Source organism: Nesoenas mayeri (assembly GCF_963082525.1).
Source record: "Nesoenas mayeri genome assembly, chromosome: 6".
Classification (NCBI taxonomy): domain Eukaryota; kingdom Metazoa; phylum Chordata; class Aves; order Columbiformes; family Columbidae; genus Nesoenas; species Nesoenas mayeri.
In genome coordinates, this window is record NC_137545.1 from 32902804 (window position 1) to 32922525 (window position 19722).

A 19722-nucleotide genomic window follows, 5' to 3' on the forward strand; every position below is an offset into this window, starting at 1 on the left:
CATGCCATAACGTAGTTTTGTTTAGTAAAGATGGTAAAATTAAACTGGCTTCTGCTTAGCTTCAGTAACCTCTTGTGAAAAAGCACGAAAACAGAATCAGGATGAGCTCCCAAACAAAACCAGCTCATTGGCGTAACCACCTCCAAAGGCAACCCACTGTCTGACCCGGGCTTGGTGGGATATACCTCACTGTAAACCCATTTACCATTTTTAAGGCACTGTTAGCAAGCCAGAAAAACGAGCCTGATGCCTGTTCTCACCAACAAGAACATACCTCTGAGCAGCACCTTGCTTTTGCAAGGCACAGCACCAGTATGTCCAGTTACAGCTTTATCCTGGGAACCCTGAGATCAGAGCTCAACTTCGTGCTACCATTTATATTGGCAAGTCCTTTAACACCAAGAAACATGAAGACCAGATGTCCTGTGTGCAAGGACAGTGGGACGAGGGAGGAAAGGGATGTTAGCTTAATTGAAATGTTCACAAATTTCCTAGCACACAATTATATAGCAACCTGCACTCTGAGAATTTAACATACTTTGTACGGAACTAATTAAGCATCACAACGCCTATAAGGCAAAGAGGTTACGTTGACACAGCTGGTCTGAATATTCACACACTCAGCCAAAGTACAAATATTTAGCCATTTTTAAGGGGAAAACGTTGGGTATTAGAATGTAATTAAATCAGGAAACTAGGTAAAAATGCTTTTTGTTTACCAAGCTGAAAGCAAATAGACTGTTTCTTTTCTGCAAACGGTTTAGTTCAGGTTGTCAAGATGTTTGAAAAACTCTGAGATCCGGTTAATGTTGTTGAGGACATGATTCCTAAGAATTATGTGATGGGGAGAAGAGAGGAAACTGTCACTTTCACTGCACTTGGATGTCAGCCCTAAAATAAGCTTCTTGAAAGAGTTTATCAAAGGAATTTCAATGACAAAGCCAACCTTTATCCCTTCACAGAGGACTTCAGACCTCCTTTTATAGCACACAGATTACTATATTTGGCTAAAATGAGATAACATTAAAGCCATTATCACTGCAGTGAGATACTATAAATAGAAATAGTAATGTAAAACATTTAAAATTCTGCCTAGGAAGCATGTTAGATAAACAATATTATCTATGCGTATTTTAGGGTTTTTCTATCAGACATAATCTCATTCACGATAACATGAACAAATTTAGTTACATAATTCACCTTGTTGTTTACCCCAAATTACTTGCATAGTCTTGGGAACTCCTTTCCTGATTGCATTTGACAATAGACTTTATATTTAACACACACACACACACACACACACACACACACGTGGGAAAGGTCAAATCATGCTCTCAGGTTCTGGATTTGTCAATGTTAATTCTCATTCAATAAATCAGAATGGGAAACGTTTTCATTCTCTGTTAAAAGGCTCTGTTCATTTGCATCAAAAAAGAGTGTATTGACCCCACACCTCTTCATCTTAGTTTCGTCATAACCCTAAATACTTCAGAAGAACATAATCTTGAAAAAAATTTTGCTGCCAAAAAATGAAAGGAAACTATATTTTTGTCGTGGATAAATTAGTCTCTGAACTTTACTTTTCATAACAATAAGCAGGAGATTATGAACTCATTCACGGGAAGTCCTGATAAGGCTCTAAAAAAGACTGGCTTTTACTCATTCAGGTCAGTAAGACCACTGTATTTTGCATAAAAACATCATCTTTCCCTGAACAGAGAGCTAATGTACCCTCTAAGGGAAGTGTAACACAGTAAGCAATACCATGGCAGAACTGCCCCTTATTATAGGATCATGGCTGTGTTTTACAGACTTGCTATTGGGACCTGAGGAAGATGGCTTTTCCACATAGGTTTTAATTTATTCTTTTTTTTTGAGAGAGAGAATAATGTAAAATTTTAAAAAGAAAGCATGTAACCTAGTCTCTAAATCCAAGCATATCACAACAGAACTGATCATGTAAAGACCAATCATTTTAAAACAGAAAAAAAAAACCCCACACAGTAACTTTAAATAATTTTAGAATAACATTTTCTGCTAATAGAGAGGTTTGGGGTTTTTCTTAATTAAAATTAGAGGTGGTCCCAGAAGCCCAGGCCAAATCATCCCTGAAAATGAAAGTATTTAGTCTTGGCTGGAACAGAATTTAGTAAACCGCTTCTCCCACACAAAAATTAAACCAGGCCAAGTGGAGGAGGCTGCCCTCCTGCGCACCAAGTTCAAAGGGCCAAAGCTAAACCAGCTGGATGGAAACCTCCAGTGTCATTGAGGCTCATTATTTGCGCAATGACTGTGAAATCGATGAGCAGCCTCACCCTGAAGATCTAGTAATAATGAAGATCTCAGGCTCCAGGCATTACGACGGCAATCAAACTTTTACGTCAATAGCTCATGAAAATTCCCATCCATTATACTTTTATTTAAAAATCTACCTTTTTAGCTGATCTGGGAGAGTGGGAAAAGAGAATGACTGGATACAGCTGATGGAGGAGGGAAACCCCCACCTCTGTGCAGACCTGCAGACCTTCTTCACTCTATGAACTGCGGAGGAAACGCTCCTGCTCATAAATCATCAACAGGAAGCCAGATTCAATGGCTGGGCACGGCACCCTTGCACCGGCTTCACATGCTTCTCTATTGCCTTGACACAATAACCTTTAGCTCATAAAAACTTAGATCTTGTGACATTTCTGAATAGTGACAAAACGAAAACAAAATTGTTTGGGGCGTTCTCATCTCAAAAGCCTCCCCTTGGGCATTTGCTTGTGAAAAGTAAAGAGCACGCTTGCTTTTCTTAAGCCAGTTCATTAATCCACATCATTGAGGTGCTACCCGCCTCCACTAGTGTGTTTCTGTGTGCATGTAAATGCTTCAAAATCATCCGCAGTCATTCCCACCAGAGGTGGTTTCAGAGCACCCAGGCAAGAGCAAAGGCTCCGCGCTGGACTCCTAGTGTGAAATGAGTCATTTGTTCCAAACCATGTTTCCTTTTTTCAATATTCATACTTAGTTATTCATTTCCCTAAAGTACATGAAGATGAGATGTTCCTAAGTTACCTTCTATTTGCTCTCAGTACATACACTATTTTATTCATATTTCTTATCTCCCTTTTCCAGCTTTTTCCATGAACTCAGTGGGCTTTGATTCAGGACCTTGTAGGCACAGGCAACAAAGTCCACACTTCAAGGCAGATACCATTGAAGTTGTTTCCCCTTGCAAGATCTTTTGAGACCTCAGCCTCCCTTTGCATTAGAGACATTCAGCATCTGCAAGGCCTTGATTCCTAAACACTCATTACCATGAGGAACAAAGTTAAAATTACTTTTAGGCTGCAGATGATAATCTATTATGGAAATGTTCATATTATTCAATAAATATTCAAAATGTGAAAATTAAACATCTACAAGTTTCCTGTTAGGTACCCATCAGGACTGTCCAAGGAACTAACTGGTGCATATAACCATTTATGTACACAAGTTTCACCTTTCATGTTACTTTACAGCCATAACTGAAAATCTTAGTAAACTGTTTTCTCTTTCTATACTCTGGGTCATGTGCCATTTTTTGTTGTACTTTTTTGAGCTCTCCATGTCTCCGTACCAGCCTTATCTTTGGGCTACTATTTCCCATAATAAGCATTCTGTCAGCTTCCCCTCTCCCTTTAAAATGGTTCATTTCTAAATTTAGTTTATTATTATTTCATTTTTGTTTATTTAGTGATATAGTTAAAATTTCAAGTAAGTATCATCTTAAAGAGATAATCACCTTTACTAAGATTTGACTGTACTGAACAACTTTCAAACCTGCAAATAATGACATATGGAAATTCATGTGAAAGACTATAATAGCATACTGACAACTTTCGTATCATATCTAACGAATTGCACTCAGTTTGAATGTCAAGCTGACCTTTGAGTACTGGAAAAAAATAATTTCTCTATTAAGAAAACTCACAAACAGCATCTATCACAAGACATTTACACACCTTCTTGAACAAGCTCAGTGCCATTACGGAAAAAATGAATGTAAAGACACAAAACCTAACCTAATCTACTGTAGAACATACTTTGTTCAGGGCTCTCTGGACAATTTTTCCCCCTCACCTTCATCACGATATGTATATTCTTTATTTTTCATCACTGAACCGTTATAGTCTTTGATATCTGATAACGCTTTTGTCTTCAGTATGGCTAGTGGATCTTTATCTGTTTACTGAGTCACAACCAAAAATATGAAGGGCTGAACTGAAGTCCATTCAAGCCAGCACACAGACTTTCCCTGATTTCAGTGAGTTTTATATCAGACTCTACATTCAACAGTGAGCAACCTCCTCCCAATTTTCTGCTTGTACATTACCTTTCACTTCTACCCTCAATGCTAAGGAAATGTCTTCAAATGCTTCATAATTTCATGTGAATTTCACCACATCATCTGTTGGAGACTATTCAGGGCATAGTATATCAGAGATGTAAGAAATCTGCTTTTATTTGTTGAAAATATAATTCACAAACATACTTAAAGCTACATAAGAGAGAATGCTATGCCAGCAGTTTACAGGAAAACAACTTGTTGGAACAACACAGTCCCCGTCTCTCAGTAGAAGTATTTCTAGACTGACAGAACCGTAACACAGTTCTAGAACCTGGCTTAGTAGAGATATAAGTGATTCTCAAGGAGCACAGGTACAACAGCAGAGGTAAAATGAGTCAAGATTATGTTAACTTTGTAACTGCAGCCCATAAAGATACCAAGCAACTAAACTACTACATTACTGCGTCTTCCCTGGGAAGTGGACAGTGGGAACCTGTTGATATTCAGAAGCTCAAGGTGCTGGACTGCCCCGGCAACATAGACTGGGTTTGATTTTGCATGACTTGCCAGAGACTGGATATCAATTTCTTCTGCTCATCCAGGTAGACCAGGGAGCAACACAGCATGGGGTGACTGCGCAAGTACAAAGGGCTGTCCCTAATGGGCCCCCTGCTTTTTAGAAGGGCATCTGTAACTGTCAAAAACCAACTAAACCCAAATATACCACCTCCTCAAAAACACCAAGACCCACTCCAGGAAAGGAAAAATAAAAAAAAAAATCTAAGGAAAGAGATCAGTTAAAGTTGCTTCTCAACGGAAGATGTTGCAGGAATGTGGCAATCTTCCTCCTGCCCTATAAATAAACTTTCAAAAGTCAACTGGTGACACTTCAGAGTCTTTGTACTTAATTTGGATTATGTGTCGCTGTCATCTTTGTCCCTGGGTGTTAAGTGACAAGCACTGGCAAGGTCCCTCCTCCCCAGCAGCTGGGAGACAGGCTGCTGTTCTTACCTGACATTGTCATGCTTCTGGATGTAGATCTTATGAAACATCATATCTTCCTGTTTGGCATTAATGTCAGCTTTCATCTCCATGGCAACATGTCGAGGAAGTACAGAGAGCAGGAGACGCTCCTGTGGAGTCAGACAGACGAACCAATTAAAACACCTGCTGCCCAGTTAACAAACACACTTTGCTCCTTACTGGAGAGAAATGACTCATCGGTTTGGTGGGAGATGAGTACAACCAAGCAAAACGGTCTCCACAAACCCATCAGCTGACCCCCTAACAAGTCACATGCAATTTTGTCCACATACCACAATAAGAATTAAAATATTTTAGAAGAAAAAATATGATTTTTCGTCACAGCTGCACTGGGCTTGTAATTCATGGCTGCCAATTCTTGCAAATGAAAGAGCCATGCAACACAAAAAGTGCCCGTGCACCATTCTTGGAAGGACTCTGATAAATGATACTGTCGGAGCTCCCACACAGCCTCTCCACACCACCATCAAGTCCTCCTTCACTAACACCAGAGGACTGATACTCCAAAACCCTTGGGCACCATTTAAAATTCCTTCCTTTCCTATCTAATCATCTGTGCACATTCCCCCAACGGGAATGAACCCATTCTTAGCAGCTAAAAAGTCAATAGGAATGCCCTGACAAAACTAGCATGAAAACTTGGCTCAACTACACAACGCAGCATTGTACTTCTATACTTAAAACCACTATTAGTGACCCGTTGCATTAAGAACTGTAAACCCACCCAATCACCTGCAAGAGTATTTCCAATAACTAACTTCTGTTATGAACAATTCATGTCTCTCTGCCCTCACTTGGCACTTTTATTTACTGATAATAGCTTTAGTGTGACTTTTTAACATTATTTTGTAAGCTGTTCTGTATTTATTTTTGCATGTTTGGCAAAAATCAGTTACATGACAAAATGATGACTTCCCGGTAATTTTCCTAAAAGCTCACACAAAAGCCAGTGCTTGTTATTATTCTAAATTTGGTGGCAATTTCATACAAAAGCTATAGAATTTAAACCTGCAGGTGATATGCACCCCAGGGATGCATTTGTGTATTTCAGGAATCACATCTGTGACGTTCTTTCAGACCTTTATTTTATTCCAAATCATACCCTGCACAGTTCAAAAGAAGTTTTTGCTATGGCTAAAGAAGGTGAGGAGCATCTCCTTTGGGATCAACTCCACTGCGGTCCAACATGCAGGCGGTACTTTGGAATATGAATAGCTGAAGAATCCCAAACGCTTCTGCCACTCTCATCTTTATTATTTTTCTTTGCCCGCAGTGAGCAGAGGGAATAAAAGGTCCTTCCTTCCTGACGACACAGACACAATGTGGCATAAAGGAAGGTCCCAACCTTATCTAACAGCTCATTAGTTCTCAACAACACAGAGAACAGTAGGGCTTAAACGCAGTCCTGACTCAGAGGGGTCAGCAATCCTGTACTACTTACTCATGTCACCAAACCTCTTGCCCATACTACAGTTGTAGACACATTCCTGGTTTCTAACTCCTAGTTTTAACTGAAAGTTGCCCATTTATTTCTTCCCCTCAGGAGAGCGAGGAACTTTGTGGCAACCGAAAGGAGATGAATTCACTAGAAATATGCTCAGCATGCACCGAGACATTTTATAGTCTGCAGCATTGCCCAGTGTTTCTCTTTTTTTCCCTCTTCAATGTGTACCTTAAGAGATTGACTCTTGCCTCTGGTCCCTGAAGAGGTAGTAATAACACAGAAAAAGATGTATTGGAGGGATTTCTATCTCCTCTGCTCAGAACTGCAGAAACCCCGACAAGATACTTGTTTTTTCAAGTACTCTCACTAGCATACCGCAGGTGCTAACAGTTACATAGCCAAACTTTTTAAAAAAAAAGATCATGAATCACACACATGTCCTCAGGCTTCTGTCAACTATTAGTGTACTCCATGAGTGCAAAAGCACCACACATTTGTATGCTTTCTGGAGTAACTGGTGTATACACTGTTGTCATTTGCATAATAGGCATCCTCCAATGTGTGAAAGCTGCTATTTCACGTGTCATTTTTACACATCCTCTGAATAACTTGGAGCTTAATGGGAAGTTGAGGGGCACCCACAGGTTTGGAACATTCCCTGTAGGTGCATGAGAGTGGAGGGTTTTGTTTTTTTTTTTTTTATTACTTGCTTGCAAACCAGGGACACATTCAGGGGACCAAGTTTCTCTTACTGGTAGTACTGCAGGAGATTTTCTGGATAACTTTTGCTTGCGAGCTCCCGCCCCTGCTCTTTCTGACACCACAGGCACTTGCCAGGTCAAACCACCAACATTTTCAAGACATTTGAGATCTCCAGGAAATTAACTAACACTGCTCGACACTATCACCGGTTGGGGAGTAAGGCTGCCTTATCAAGTGAAACAAATGCATGTAGCACAACATCCCTTCATGTAGCAACTAATTAGGCAGCTGAGCCATGTCATAAAGTTGGGCATTATCTTTATTCCATTTGCTGGGAACATCACAATCAATGAAAATAACCTCTGAAGCTAACAGGAGGAGGCTGCCACAAGTGCCTTTGTAAAGCACAAGCCATATTAAAAGACCTTCAAAACAACAAAATCTCTATGTTTTCTTTCAAATGGAGCTCAGAAATTAAAGACTCCACTAGAGTACAATTTTCATTTTGCTATAATGACTAGAAAGTATTGCAACCCTCGCTGTAAAATCACTTATTATGCACCAGCGAGGTGACTGGGACTGCTGTTTTACAAGTATAACAAGGCAGCAGTCTGACCTGATAAAAAAGCAGGAGCAAATTCATATATAGTTCTCACTTCAAAATAAGATGTGAGTATAGTTCCACTGAATTATACATTAAAAAAATGCATCCCAAGGAGCACTAGTCTCTAGAATGAGCACAGATGAAAGATTACAATACAGATCTACTCTGTTTACATACATATACATAGAGATGTATATATATAGACATATATACATGTGGGCACACACATCCCTATGATGACTGTGTACTACACAGGAATTGTAAATTTTTGTCATGGTCTCCCAAGATGACCTCAAAGCACTACCAATATTTAGTGTCTTATGACTATCTATTTGTCCTCAGGTTTAATAACACTTATTTTTCATCACAAGTGAAGTGATGCAGAGATGAAAAAGAGAACAACTTTTGGGACACAAAAGGCAGGCAATGCTGAAGTAAAACTGTGCGATCTCAATAACCCATCTCTTACTCAAATCCTAAGTGTTTGCTCACTCCAGATTGTGGAGAGCACCTGGTTTTTTATCCAAGAATATTTCATTCTGGGCAAGCAGCACTGATTCCTGTTATGGCTCTGCCCTGTTATCTCCAGTAATGAAATAATGAGAAGTTTCTTTTCTGCATGGGACTTTCTGGATTTTTATTTATTTTCTTGCAAATTTTGTGTGCTGGTAGATGCTTAATAAAGGAAAATACACATTGCTTTGCTGGAGATAATCTGCCTGCCTATAACAGAGAACAGCACACAGGAGCACCATCAGATCTCGAGAAACAGGCAAGCAATGGTGACAGTGTTGGGCTGCAAACTTGTCTTTCCCTCCATGCCTGTTCGGAAGCCAGCTCTCCCACATGTGGGCTGAGCTGCCCTTATTCATGTCTGCTGCCACCTCAAAATTATCTCAACGCATTACGCATAGGGTTGCATCTGACCTCAACCTGGACACCAATGTCAGAGCAGGCTGTAGCAGAAATAATCTTATGAGGAGTTCCCAGCTGTCAGGACCCACAGCTACTGCTGGGAGTACTGGAGGGTACTTCTAAGTGACTGGCTTTGACCCATGTTTTTCTGATGTCCTGGCTTCCTTCTCTGTCATATAGTACTTTCTGGGGAGGGGCAGAAGAAAAAGGCATAAAGCTAGGGCATTTGTTAGGGTTTTTTTCATTAACTACTTCTGACACAGAGATCCTAAATCCAGAGGAGTACAAGCCTTTGAGCCATGCTGCTAAGGACAGAGCTGTGATCAATAAGTTGTAGGGGGTACTGTCTTGGTTCAATGCTTTCCTCTGTTTCAAGGGGTGGAGGGATGAGGAGCTGCTAATTTACTCTTTCTGAGACTACATTCATTACAAAAGAAAAAGGAGCCTTGAGCATGAATCTCGTTTTCATACATATGCTATCACAATAAAGCACGTGTACATGTTATTTCACAGTATGAGTTAAACAACAAGTATGTCAGCCAGAAGTACCTCATGAAACACTGCCAAAAGACAAATCCATAGATACAGATGGGCTGAGACACGAGGCAAGATGAAGCTGTGTTGCCACAGAGATGCAAAGACACTTCAGTTGATTCATTCCTCTGACCTCTTCCCCAAACCCACAACCAAGCTCTGAGATGTCTCCTTAGGGTAGACTGGAAGCCCTGTTTCATGCTTCATTTCAAATTGGACTGGACGGACCACTACAAGATGTACTGCAGGCCTGAGATGTGTGTGTTAGCAAGGGAATAGTCAAGCTGCTGCAAAGGTCTCCTGTCTCTAATTCTGAGGACACAAGAGATCCGTTGCAAGAGAACTCATGAAGGAATTAGGGGAGCAGATAGATTTGGTACCCTTGATAACTAGGCTGTATTCTGGGAGCAACAGGTCTTATAGAAGAAAAACATCAAAGCTGGCAATGAATCTTACTTTTTGAACAAATACGATTCACTTGAGGCCTATAAGGCATGCAGAGGTGTGCAAGCAGGTAGGAACCTTTGAGAAAGGCAGGGAGAGGACCTGATTTGAGGCATCAAGGGACAGTACGTTCTGTGGGCCAATTTTTACCTTTCACTTCTGGAACCTGCCTTCCAGCTATATGTTGCCAGTGGCTTTGCTGACACACACACCAAGCTTTGACCTTACAAAGAGGGTCAGCCCGAAGCCTGCGTGTTGCATCTGCATTCAACACGTGGCTCAAAGAATGGCTGCAAAAAAAAATGCAGACTCTGCGTACTGTGTAATTTTAACCCACAGAACACAGACCACAGGATTTATTGATGTCTGTGGAGAAGTCTGTCAGGGTATAGTGGAAGAAATACTCTACTGAGCTCTCTTTAAACCTTTAAAAATTCTGCCCTCTACCTCTCTTCTTGCTCGGATCAGTCAAGAAGCAAGAGACCTGAAAATTCCATCCTCGAGGAACAATTTGCGTGCTAATTCTGCTTCAGCAATTTCATTTTTTATTTCCCACTATTGCTCTTACCTGCTGCTGGTTTTCCCTCTGAGAATGCAGCCTGGCTTGTATGCATTCCCTGGTCTCCTGGAAAGCTTGTCTTTGGGACACCTCTGCTGGGTAGTGGGTACACACGCCTACAATGTTTGTACAGGAGAAGATGAGAACATTGGAGACCAGCTGCAAGAAAATATAAAAAAAAGAGAAAGAGACTTGGTTACACTTTGGAAACCTGCCATCAGTAACAGATCACCAGCCAGAACCCAGCCCATTCCATGACTCCTTAATCCAAGCCACGCTTAAACCTCAAGCTCTTAATTCCGGTGTATTTTACCTCTCTAGTCTTTAAAATATAAAACTTCCATATATGGCCTCAAATATATGTTCTTAACATTGTGTATTACTTCATTGGTAAAAAATACAATCCCACTGGTATTAATAATTCTGTAATCTTGCTCTAGCTAATCCGGTACCTTAGAACTACTGTGACAAAAAGCTATCCGAAAATGCATCATTACTCTGTCAGCTAAGACTTGTGCAGACAGAACTGACAGAGGAACACAAATACTTCCATGTTTGTGTACCTACATATTTGGCTTTAAAACATATCAAAGATACATTAGCTGTTAGTTTGAAATAGTGCTTAAAATACTGAAGAGAAAATGTTGGTATTCATAATGTTTAAGAGCAACCGAAATATTTTCTTTTAATCTAGTTCCAACTCAAGGGTTTTTTGTTACTAGATACAGACCCCACTTTTTTACATTTCTATGAACTTGACTACAGAAGGAGCTGTTAAGTTTGAATTATACTTGGAGGACAAGCACAGAGGAAAAGCTGCATTGCTCTTCTGCTTCTATGTGGGTTATGTTTTGCCAGGACACAGTCACATATCTTTTGCTGAAAACTAGTGTTGCAATCTTTTATTTCTCAACTATTTTTTAATAAAAAGGAGGAAAAAATACATGCCCATTGGTGGCATTTGGTTCATGCAAAGTGTTCAAAACTGCTTCTGATGGTATCATGTAAACATTTCCCTTGACAAAGGTCAGTCACTATAACTTTCTGAGAGTTACACAAGCTGTACCGGATTTTCCTTTCGGGACAGGCTTATTTGAAACACCTCTCAGCTCTTCTAGGGGGAAAGACTGTCAGACTTGCAAGGTTCTTAAAAATAGGGTAAAAATAGGCTTTGGTTTGTTACCTAAGGAGCCCAAATATACCCTTCACCTTTATTACTTTTTTACTGCAGAATGAAAAAGTGATTTCCAGACCAGTCCATCCCCTGGAAATGTGGGGCCAGGCTCTGGATGGCAAGAAGGGCGCAGGGCACCCCTCAAGCCCTGACCCCACGGGGGGTGCTCAGGAACCCCCAGACCAAGTTGGCCACCATGGAGGAAAGAGGAAAATTATCTTTTTTTTAATCCTAAGAATCTGAGACTTCATTTCACCTATAGTCGATAGTGCAAACCCAAAACGAACTCCTCGAAACAGCAAGTCAACTCTTGCGCCAAGAACAGGAGACAACATGTGGTTTAGATGAGGATATGAGGAGTTAACCAAGCAGTGAAGACTAACACCTCAGTCCTGAAAACAAGCTTTTTTGGTATATCTTGGTGCCAACAAAAAAGTCCCCCCAGTGGGGCCCACTCATGAGGATACAATGGTCATGATGATGCCCTAAATAGCCAAGCTGTACAGCAGTCCAAAGCACATGACTCATATTAAGCATTGAGACCAACATTGTCAAATAGGAGCACAAAAAACTGCATCAGACTTAACACTGACAACATTTGTGGAACATAAAGCAATTCAGCTTTTTAGCACCCACTGACGTCATTTTACACAAACCTAAGGGACTCTGCAGACTGATTTGCAAGGCAGACTCAGATGACCATGCTGCATCGAGTACAAATAAAAACTATATTGCAATGTAATTTTTAAATAGCAAGGGACAGACTTCCATATTTATTCTGTTAAGAAGAAGTTCATTGAATTCACAGTACGGCATCTTTGCAACACCCTTAAACATAAGTGGAGAAATTACAGTGTAATGTTGGAAGTATCAAAGATCTGCAGAGATTTAAAACTCAAGCTCCTACTATTTCCAGCAACACTTGTTATGTAAGCACAAGCATTTTGTTCAGTATCTGTTCACAAACATTTAATTCACAGGTGTTTTAAATATATTAAAGCAAAAAAAAAAAAAAAAAAAGGAAAAAGCTTTCTAATCTCATCAATTTTTTTCACAGTTCTCTGTCTTAATAAAATAAATTTATATCCTGTTTGCCAAATGGTTCTACTTGCTTATCAGCTTCCTTGCCATTTTGCTATGGTAACCAGCTTCAGTCCCAGGAGGAAAGAGATGATGTAGATATTAAAAAACTGATTCCCTAAGCTCCATGACCTGAAGAGTAAAACCATATTATGGCAGCTATTTCAGACAGTCTGTGCTTGAAGAAATGTTCAAGGTAATAGAAAAATATAGTTGTCTATTTTGTGGTTTATTTCCTTCCCCTGCCTAGCTAAAGACTTAGACTGAGATTCCTACCCTTCTGATTTTGGAAACAAACAGTTTCTGAAAGACTATTTCACTTGCATATAGCTGCTAGATAAGCTATTAAAGCTGCCTGCAGTATTGCCATATTTGAGTATTTCATAAACTACTATGTTTACTCTTACAGCATCTGCATGTGGCAGAGAAACGCTATTATCCTGATCTTCCCAAGTCAGAGTTCTTTAAAGGTAATGCAATACCTAATGAAAAGCTATGGACTATGAGCAGTCTTCAAAAACCACCATGACTTCTTAGTTCCACTGAAATAGTAGGTCACGCAATCTCAGACAGCTAAACAGACCAGGCAGTTTCTAGACACTTTGATTTCATCACACAAACAGAGCACTGAGATGCTTTTGTTGAATCTCTTGTAGGAAACTGTTTCCAATATTTTTTCCCTTGGTGACTGGAGGAAAAAAGAGAGAGATGGAAACATTTTAGTTCCACATGTTCAAAGAGTTATGAAAACCTGGTATTACATAATCAAAATTGAGAGCTAAATTTGGCCTGATACTATTGTTACAAAAGTGATGTTTCCGGCGTTCCGACCCAGGCTGAAGAAGAACCGGGATGGCTCGGTGACCAGGGGAGGGCCTCCAGAACACCACAAGCAGAAAAACTTGCATCAATTTTGCCACGCTTCTCCCTGCCGTGTTTCTATTCGATTATTCTTTAAACACCAGATGCTGTTCAATATGTAATTAAGAGACAACAGCATATTTAAGAGGACGGCGTCAAGATAAATTTTGTTAGTTCCCCACCTCCGCCAGAGCAAACAAAGCCGGCTACTGACATGAGAGTGTGGGCCATATCCCATGGAATATCACCGCTTATTATGAAAATCACAGCTGCTGCTTTTTGCCAACTTACTCTGCTTTGCTCAATTTCTCTTGCAGAGGCGCGGGGTTATTTCTGTTCTGCGATCACAGCACTACGCTGGTCCCTGCTACTTTCCAACATCACTAGGCAGTACTTTGTTTTTCTAGTTATTTTTCATTTAAATCAAAATAGTGTTTTGATATTTAAATAAAGTCCTGTTTTGAAAACAACTACATTTTAAGCTTTTACTGTGTGGCGGTAAAACTGTCACAATGAGAAGGAAAGCACATGCACAGAGATTAAAAACTCACACAGAACAATCCAGAGCAAACAGCAAAGCACATGTCCCTTCTTTCCAGAGTGTGACACGGCTCTGCCTCTGCTTTCCAGCTCCCATGATATTCATCCACTAGCAAATTTTTCTTACATTGATTATCTGTGCAAGAGCTGGATTAAAAGCAGAAAACAACTGAATTTCTACAATACATTTCATAGTGGTTGTATACTGAATTGATAAATTGGCCCAATTACTAATTGCAGGGGCAGGCACTGAAATTAGCTTTATTTTTGAGAGTTCCTTTTCTTAATTGTGAAAACCATGAAATCTTTAATAGTTATCTAAAACAATATAAGAGCAAAAATATAATGGACTACAAAAGCTCTGACTATCCAAGATACTTCTACAGCACCTACGTGTGCAATCCTGACTTGGAAATACAGATAAATTTGAAAGATAAAAACTACAAAAATTATGAAAAAAATGTTGTTATAAGGTATGGATGGTGCTGTTTTTTAAACACTTTCCCTGAACAGAAATTAACCCTCTATCGCCTCTTTATATACTACTCTCTAACAGAAATATTGGAGAAGCTATAGAGCCAAAGGCATAATGAAAATTAAAACAAAAGACAACATCAGCTGGCTCCAAGATCAGATTACTTATATATTTGTGCTGGATATACAACAACATCTTTCATTTCCCAGAGCTACAACTAGCAGAGTACTAAGATAGTGAAAACTTGTAGATTATGTTAGAAAGACAATTAAACATTTAAAGTCATATGGTCTTCTCCCAGTGTTTGGCCAGTAAAGAACAGAGTAAGTACTAGCAAAGAAATTAGGAGTTTTTTATTTTAAATGTGACAAATCCTTTTACTGAGTACTTGAAATAACTGCAACAACGAAAGATTACATCAATACACCAGAGCCTAAGAACAAATTTTCTGAAGTTGCTATATGGCACCTTCCCCCGTTCTGCTGCCTCTGTGCAGCAATCACTTACTTGGATCTTGAGCAGAACACAGAGCTGGTTACCACCACGGTCTTCCAAAGACTTATCTAAGTGAGCTTTGTGCACATTAGTAGTGCTACTGAACCCAGCTCTGAAAAATTTAAAAGCTTCCCTAAGTCAATTTATTGATCTCAAAGTATGAGATTCTATTAGAGAGCGATGCTCTAGATACACAGTAAGCCTCTTCAGCTGATGTTGAGAACAAAAAATTTCTTTGCAGAAATACTTCTGAAACTTTCTTGCATATCCCTTCTATTTGGGAGGCCTGCAAGAACCAAACCTGTCTACTTTACTCTTTCAACTAGATTTTATATTCAGGATAATGTTACTTGTTGAGAGCAAGGCAGTAGTAGTTTGGCTGAACACACTAAAAGAACTCTATGTCATTTGTGAATGTCTTTGTTCAAGAATTACAGTCAATAAAAACATTACACTGAAGCTATCCATTCTATGTATTTCAGTGAGCATCTCACCTTTCCAGCCCTGGCATATGTTGATCTCTTAGATGTGATGCTCTGTTCTCCCAGAGAAAAGCCGAACAAGTACTTTGTCCCACATAAGTTCATTCTTACTTTAGAAAAAAAATTATCTAACCTACCATTTAATGACATAGTTGCAGGAAGAACACAATACACTATACACCCTATCCAGAGCACAAATATAAGATTTTAATATTTTTCAATTCTTCCAGTTGTTTCATGTGACATCAAAACATTTGATGCTGTTTCCTTAATTTTAATGTCTCACACCTTATTCTATACAACTTTTTAATTAATTTACTGATTGCTGTAGTTAAAAACTTTCCATGCATCCTTTCCCACTGATATTCTTATTGTCATACAGAACACAGTATGTTTTGGGTTTTTTAGAATTAAAACCTCCAAATCCTGATTTCCTTAAAGAACAAAACATTACCAATACAGGTATATTTTTAGTAAGCGTCTCAAGAGGAAACATTCCTACATCAAACTGATAAACTATTCTTCCCCATCACTGTTTAGTTAATTATTTTTCCTGCTGGGATTTCAGTGAGATCCTATTTTATTTGGTTCCTGAGCAATAAGGAGAATATACTGTCCTGACCAAATCTTGGTGAACACCAGCTAAAATAACTTTTTCTGTATCTAAATTTTCCTAGAACTCTATCACAATCCCAGCAAAACATCCTCTGTCTTGTGGCACAGGCTGGTGGGCAGAAGCACTGCCCTTCCCTAGCAACCAAAGAGCTGGGAAGGAGACTCAGGTCCTACTGTCCATCCTCACTGAATCTCCATCGCAAGCAAGTTTCTGTGCATCTTCACACTTAACATATTTTATGGGCTATGAATTGGTACTGGTTTTCATGTGAAGATCCTTGGTGGTGAGCTGGACCAAGCAAGCTGACAGCCCGTGGCTGAGATGGCCATGTGGGAAGCTGCCACTCCAGGAAAAACATCCAGAGGTGTTTGGATGCAGGAGTGAGACCCTGAAACAACTTCGGGGAAGACTTCTTCCACTGCAACAGGGACATTTCTCCTTTCCCTTCCCCTGTTAACAATCCAACCCCTGCTTTATTATTTAAATTATCACCTCCAAAGCGTTTGCAACCAGGATCTTTCCTTCAATGGTTTTCTATCTCAAGAGATGGCACCCAGGCAGATGTGTCTCCTCAGCACAGAGAGCTGAGCACAAGCTGCCAGTGTGGCCAGTTTCACATCTGCTGTTGCAGCTTCCAGAAGGAACAACAGGCGAGGAATGGAGGGCTGGGATTGCCACAGCTCTCACAAGCAATACCACAGTGGGTTAGTCGGGGCACATTTAACACTCCAGCTCACTTAACCTGACCCTAGTGAGAATGCATTTGTACCGTGAGTGAATTCATCCCCCTAGAAGTGCGTTTATTTCTGATCCATAGGAGTATGTCTGTGTCAAAGACTTTAGCAACCAAATACAATCTTACTGAAATAAAAGCTCTTCAAGCAGGACTTCAGACATCAGGTACATCTCTTCGAGGTCACAAAAGTGGATGAAAGCTCCTAGTCTTTCTGTGCATGACTCGCAGCTGCCATTGGATAAACAACTTCACACACAAGGTATGCAAAGATAATTTTGACAACTGTACAAAATTTGCTCAGATGCATGACAGCTTAGGCAATTTAGACAATGACTTCAATTAAGAAAATTAAGCAAAGCTCTGATATTCCAGCAAAATTAGTTGTTCTGCCAATGACTGTAAGCATGTTTGAGTCTGGGTTGTCTTCAAGCCAGTCCCACCTTCCCATGTGCTCCCAAGGCAGGAGTAGCTGTTCAGATAAGAAGATACAATAGCTGTTAATTAAATGCTGTTAATAAAATACACTGTAGTTGAATAGAAATTGGATTAAGAAGTCTGGTTATGCTTTCAAGATGTTCTGTGAAGCTAAAGGAAGCTGCAATCAATGAGGAGAAAGGTCAAGAAACGTGCTTGATTTATATCATATTTCCTTCCCTATCTGGTGGAAAGGATGCAAGTGCAGGAAGCCAAATACTTAGGTTTTCTATTAGGCCCTCTTAAAATTAGCCCACTGAAATACACATGAAACTTCATCTCATATTTGCTGACTCACTCAACAAGCAAACACATATGCTGATTTGACCCATGATGGGAGCGGGATTTTCTTTACTCTGCTTTCCTGCATTTCTTAGTTCTTGGTTGCTTTCAGCAGCTATGAGAAAAGAAAAAAAAATCCGTACTAAATAAGCAAAATCATGAAGATCAACACCCCTGTGCCTCCCGTTCACCACAATGCACCCTGGTCCACAGTGTTTCTGGGAACATTTCTGGGAGCCCCGTGCTCAGATACAGGCCGTGCATCAGCCCTTATCTTGCATGGTCACTTAAGCACAGGCGTCACCTCCAGGTCACTAAGAAAACAAAAATATTTATCTAGTTACATGAAAGTCTCATTTATCTGGGAAAAACGTTCAGCAGGCAGAAATGACTCCCCTAAATATGGTCTGTAAGATATAAAAATCGTTATTTCCCAAGCATTTAGAATGTGTGTTCTGGGAGGTGGTGAGTTAGGCTGGTTTTGTCTGCTTGTTTGGGAAGAAATGTAAAATTGGAGAAAGAATGGAATACAGATGGATTATTTGGTTTTGATTTAAAGACGACCTCCTTTCTTCTTCTGTTGCTGGGTTTCCAATCAAGCCGGGCCAGGTTGTGCACAAGCTATGCTCCTTCCTATTAACATCTCTATCCTAACATGTATTTTTAATAAAGAAAACTTACTAGCACCATCAGCAAATTTGAACTCTTGAACTGAAGCCATGGCTTGTACCAAAAGAGGTGAAGGAGCAGCATTCACAGAAGATAGCAAAGACTGTGCGCAGCCACCACGAATACCCAAGTCAATCTATAAGGGATGTGACTGGATCACAATGGAATACTCTCCTTTAAAAGCTGATGTGTGGTTTTACCAGCTATTACAGTAAAGTAAGCTTATTTCTGAATAAGAGAAGTTTCACAGAAGTCAGAGATGGGTTTTTGTATCTTATGGTCTGGCTGTTTGAGCAGTTGAACGCACCGATCTCTGAACAGATTTTGTTTCAACAACACAAAAACTATCAGCAGGCAATTCCCAACCAAATTTTAACAGAGCACAATGGACAGCTTGAAGGCACATTCCTTGGCCTGCAGATTCATCACACTGAATTTCAAAGGTCTACAGTAATACAATAAAGATTTTATAGAGAAGCACTAAAAGACTCTTCAGGATTGATTGTAAAGACAAGCGTAAGACAACTTAACAACAATGGTTATGACCAGCTCTGTTTATAATACAAATCACACAACACAATTTAGCCTGCTTTTATTTCATTATACACAGCCCCTCTTTCCTCTGCCTTTGGAGCTGCACCACTTCACTCTACATGTGTCTTTCATTCTGTCTTCTTTATACAGTCTGTCTTTCCTCAAATGCACACACAAATGCATCACCTCACGATTCCAGGATCAAACCAAAGTAACATTTTTAAATTGGCCAGGATGAACCTCATTCTTTTCTGATAGCTCAAACAATATGGTTACTCTACTACCATGTGAGCTTTTCACAGTATACGTTACAGGGGCACAGTTTTAATCACTCTGCAGTACCCAAAGGAAAACATTTCAGGGTATAATTTTGAGGCATATATATTGAAAATGTTAACTAAATCCCATACCACAAGACTGCATCATTAATTTCAGTAAGCATTATGAAATGGCAGGAAGCTGGATTCGTGAATCAGGATATACTATAGCCAAAGGTTATTTTTGCTAGGATCTTAAACCTGCTTTTTCTTGCTGTCAAATGTATAACATGAATATACTGGAAATACTGGTATTACAATACTGTAAAAATTCAAATGTTTAACAAAAACAAACAAAACAACCTCAGTTTGCTGGAGATGCACAGTTTGGATGAGTTTTTGAATTCTGACAACTGAAATAAGCTGGGTCTGCTAAGAATTGGGCAGGATGTAAAGAAAATAAATCCAATTTTTTGTAGCTAGTGGAAA

The 19722-nt window shown here is 39.7% G+C and overlaps 1 protein-coding gene across 2 annotated transcripts in view; it reads right to left on the reverse strand.

Annotated features, from left to right (window-relative positions):
- The window catches only part of ADCY5 (adenylate cyclase 5), a gene marked incomplete at both ends in the record, with an annotated part of 206619 nt that overhangs the window by 73721 nt on the left and 113176 nt on the right, over window positions 1–19722 (reverse strand). For both annotated transcript variants that reach the window (XM_080346722.1, XM_080346723.1), the window contains 2 exons: window positions 5324–5445; window positions 10568–10717. In XM_080346722.1, the coding sequence (XP_080202848.1) occupies window positions 5324–5445; window positions 10568–10717 (272 nt within the window). The remainder of the gene's footprint in view (window positions 1–5323; window positions 5446–10567; window positions 10718–19722) is intronic.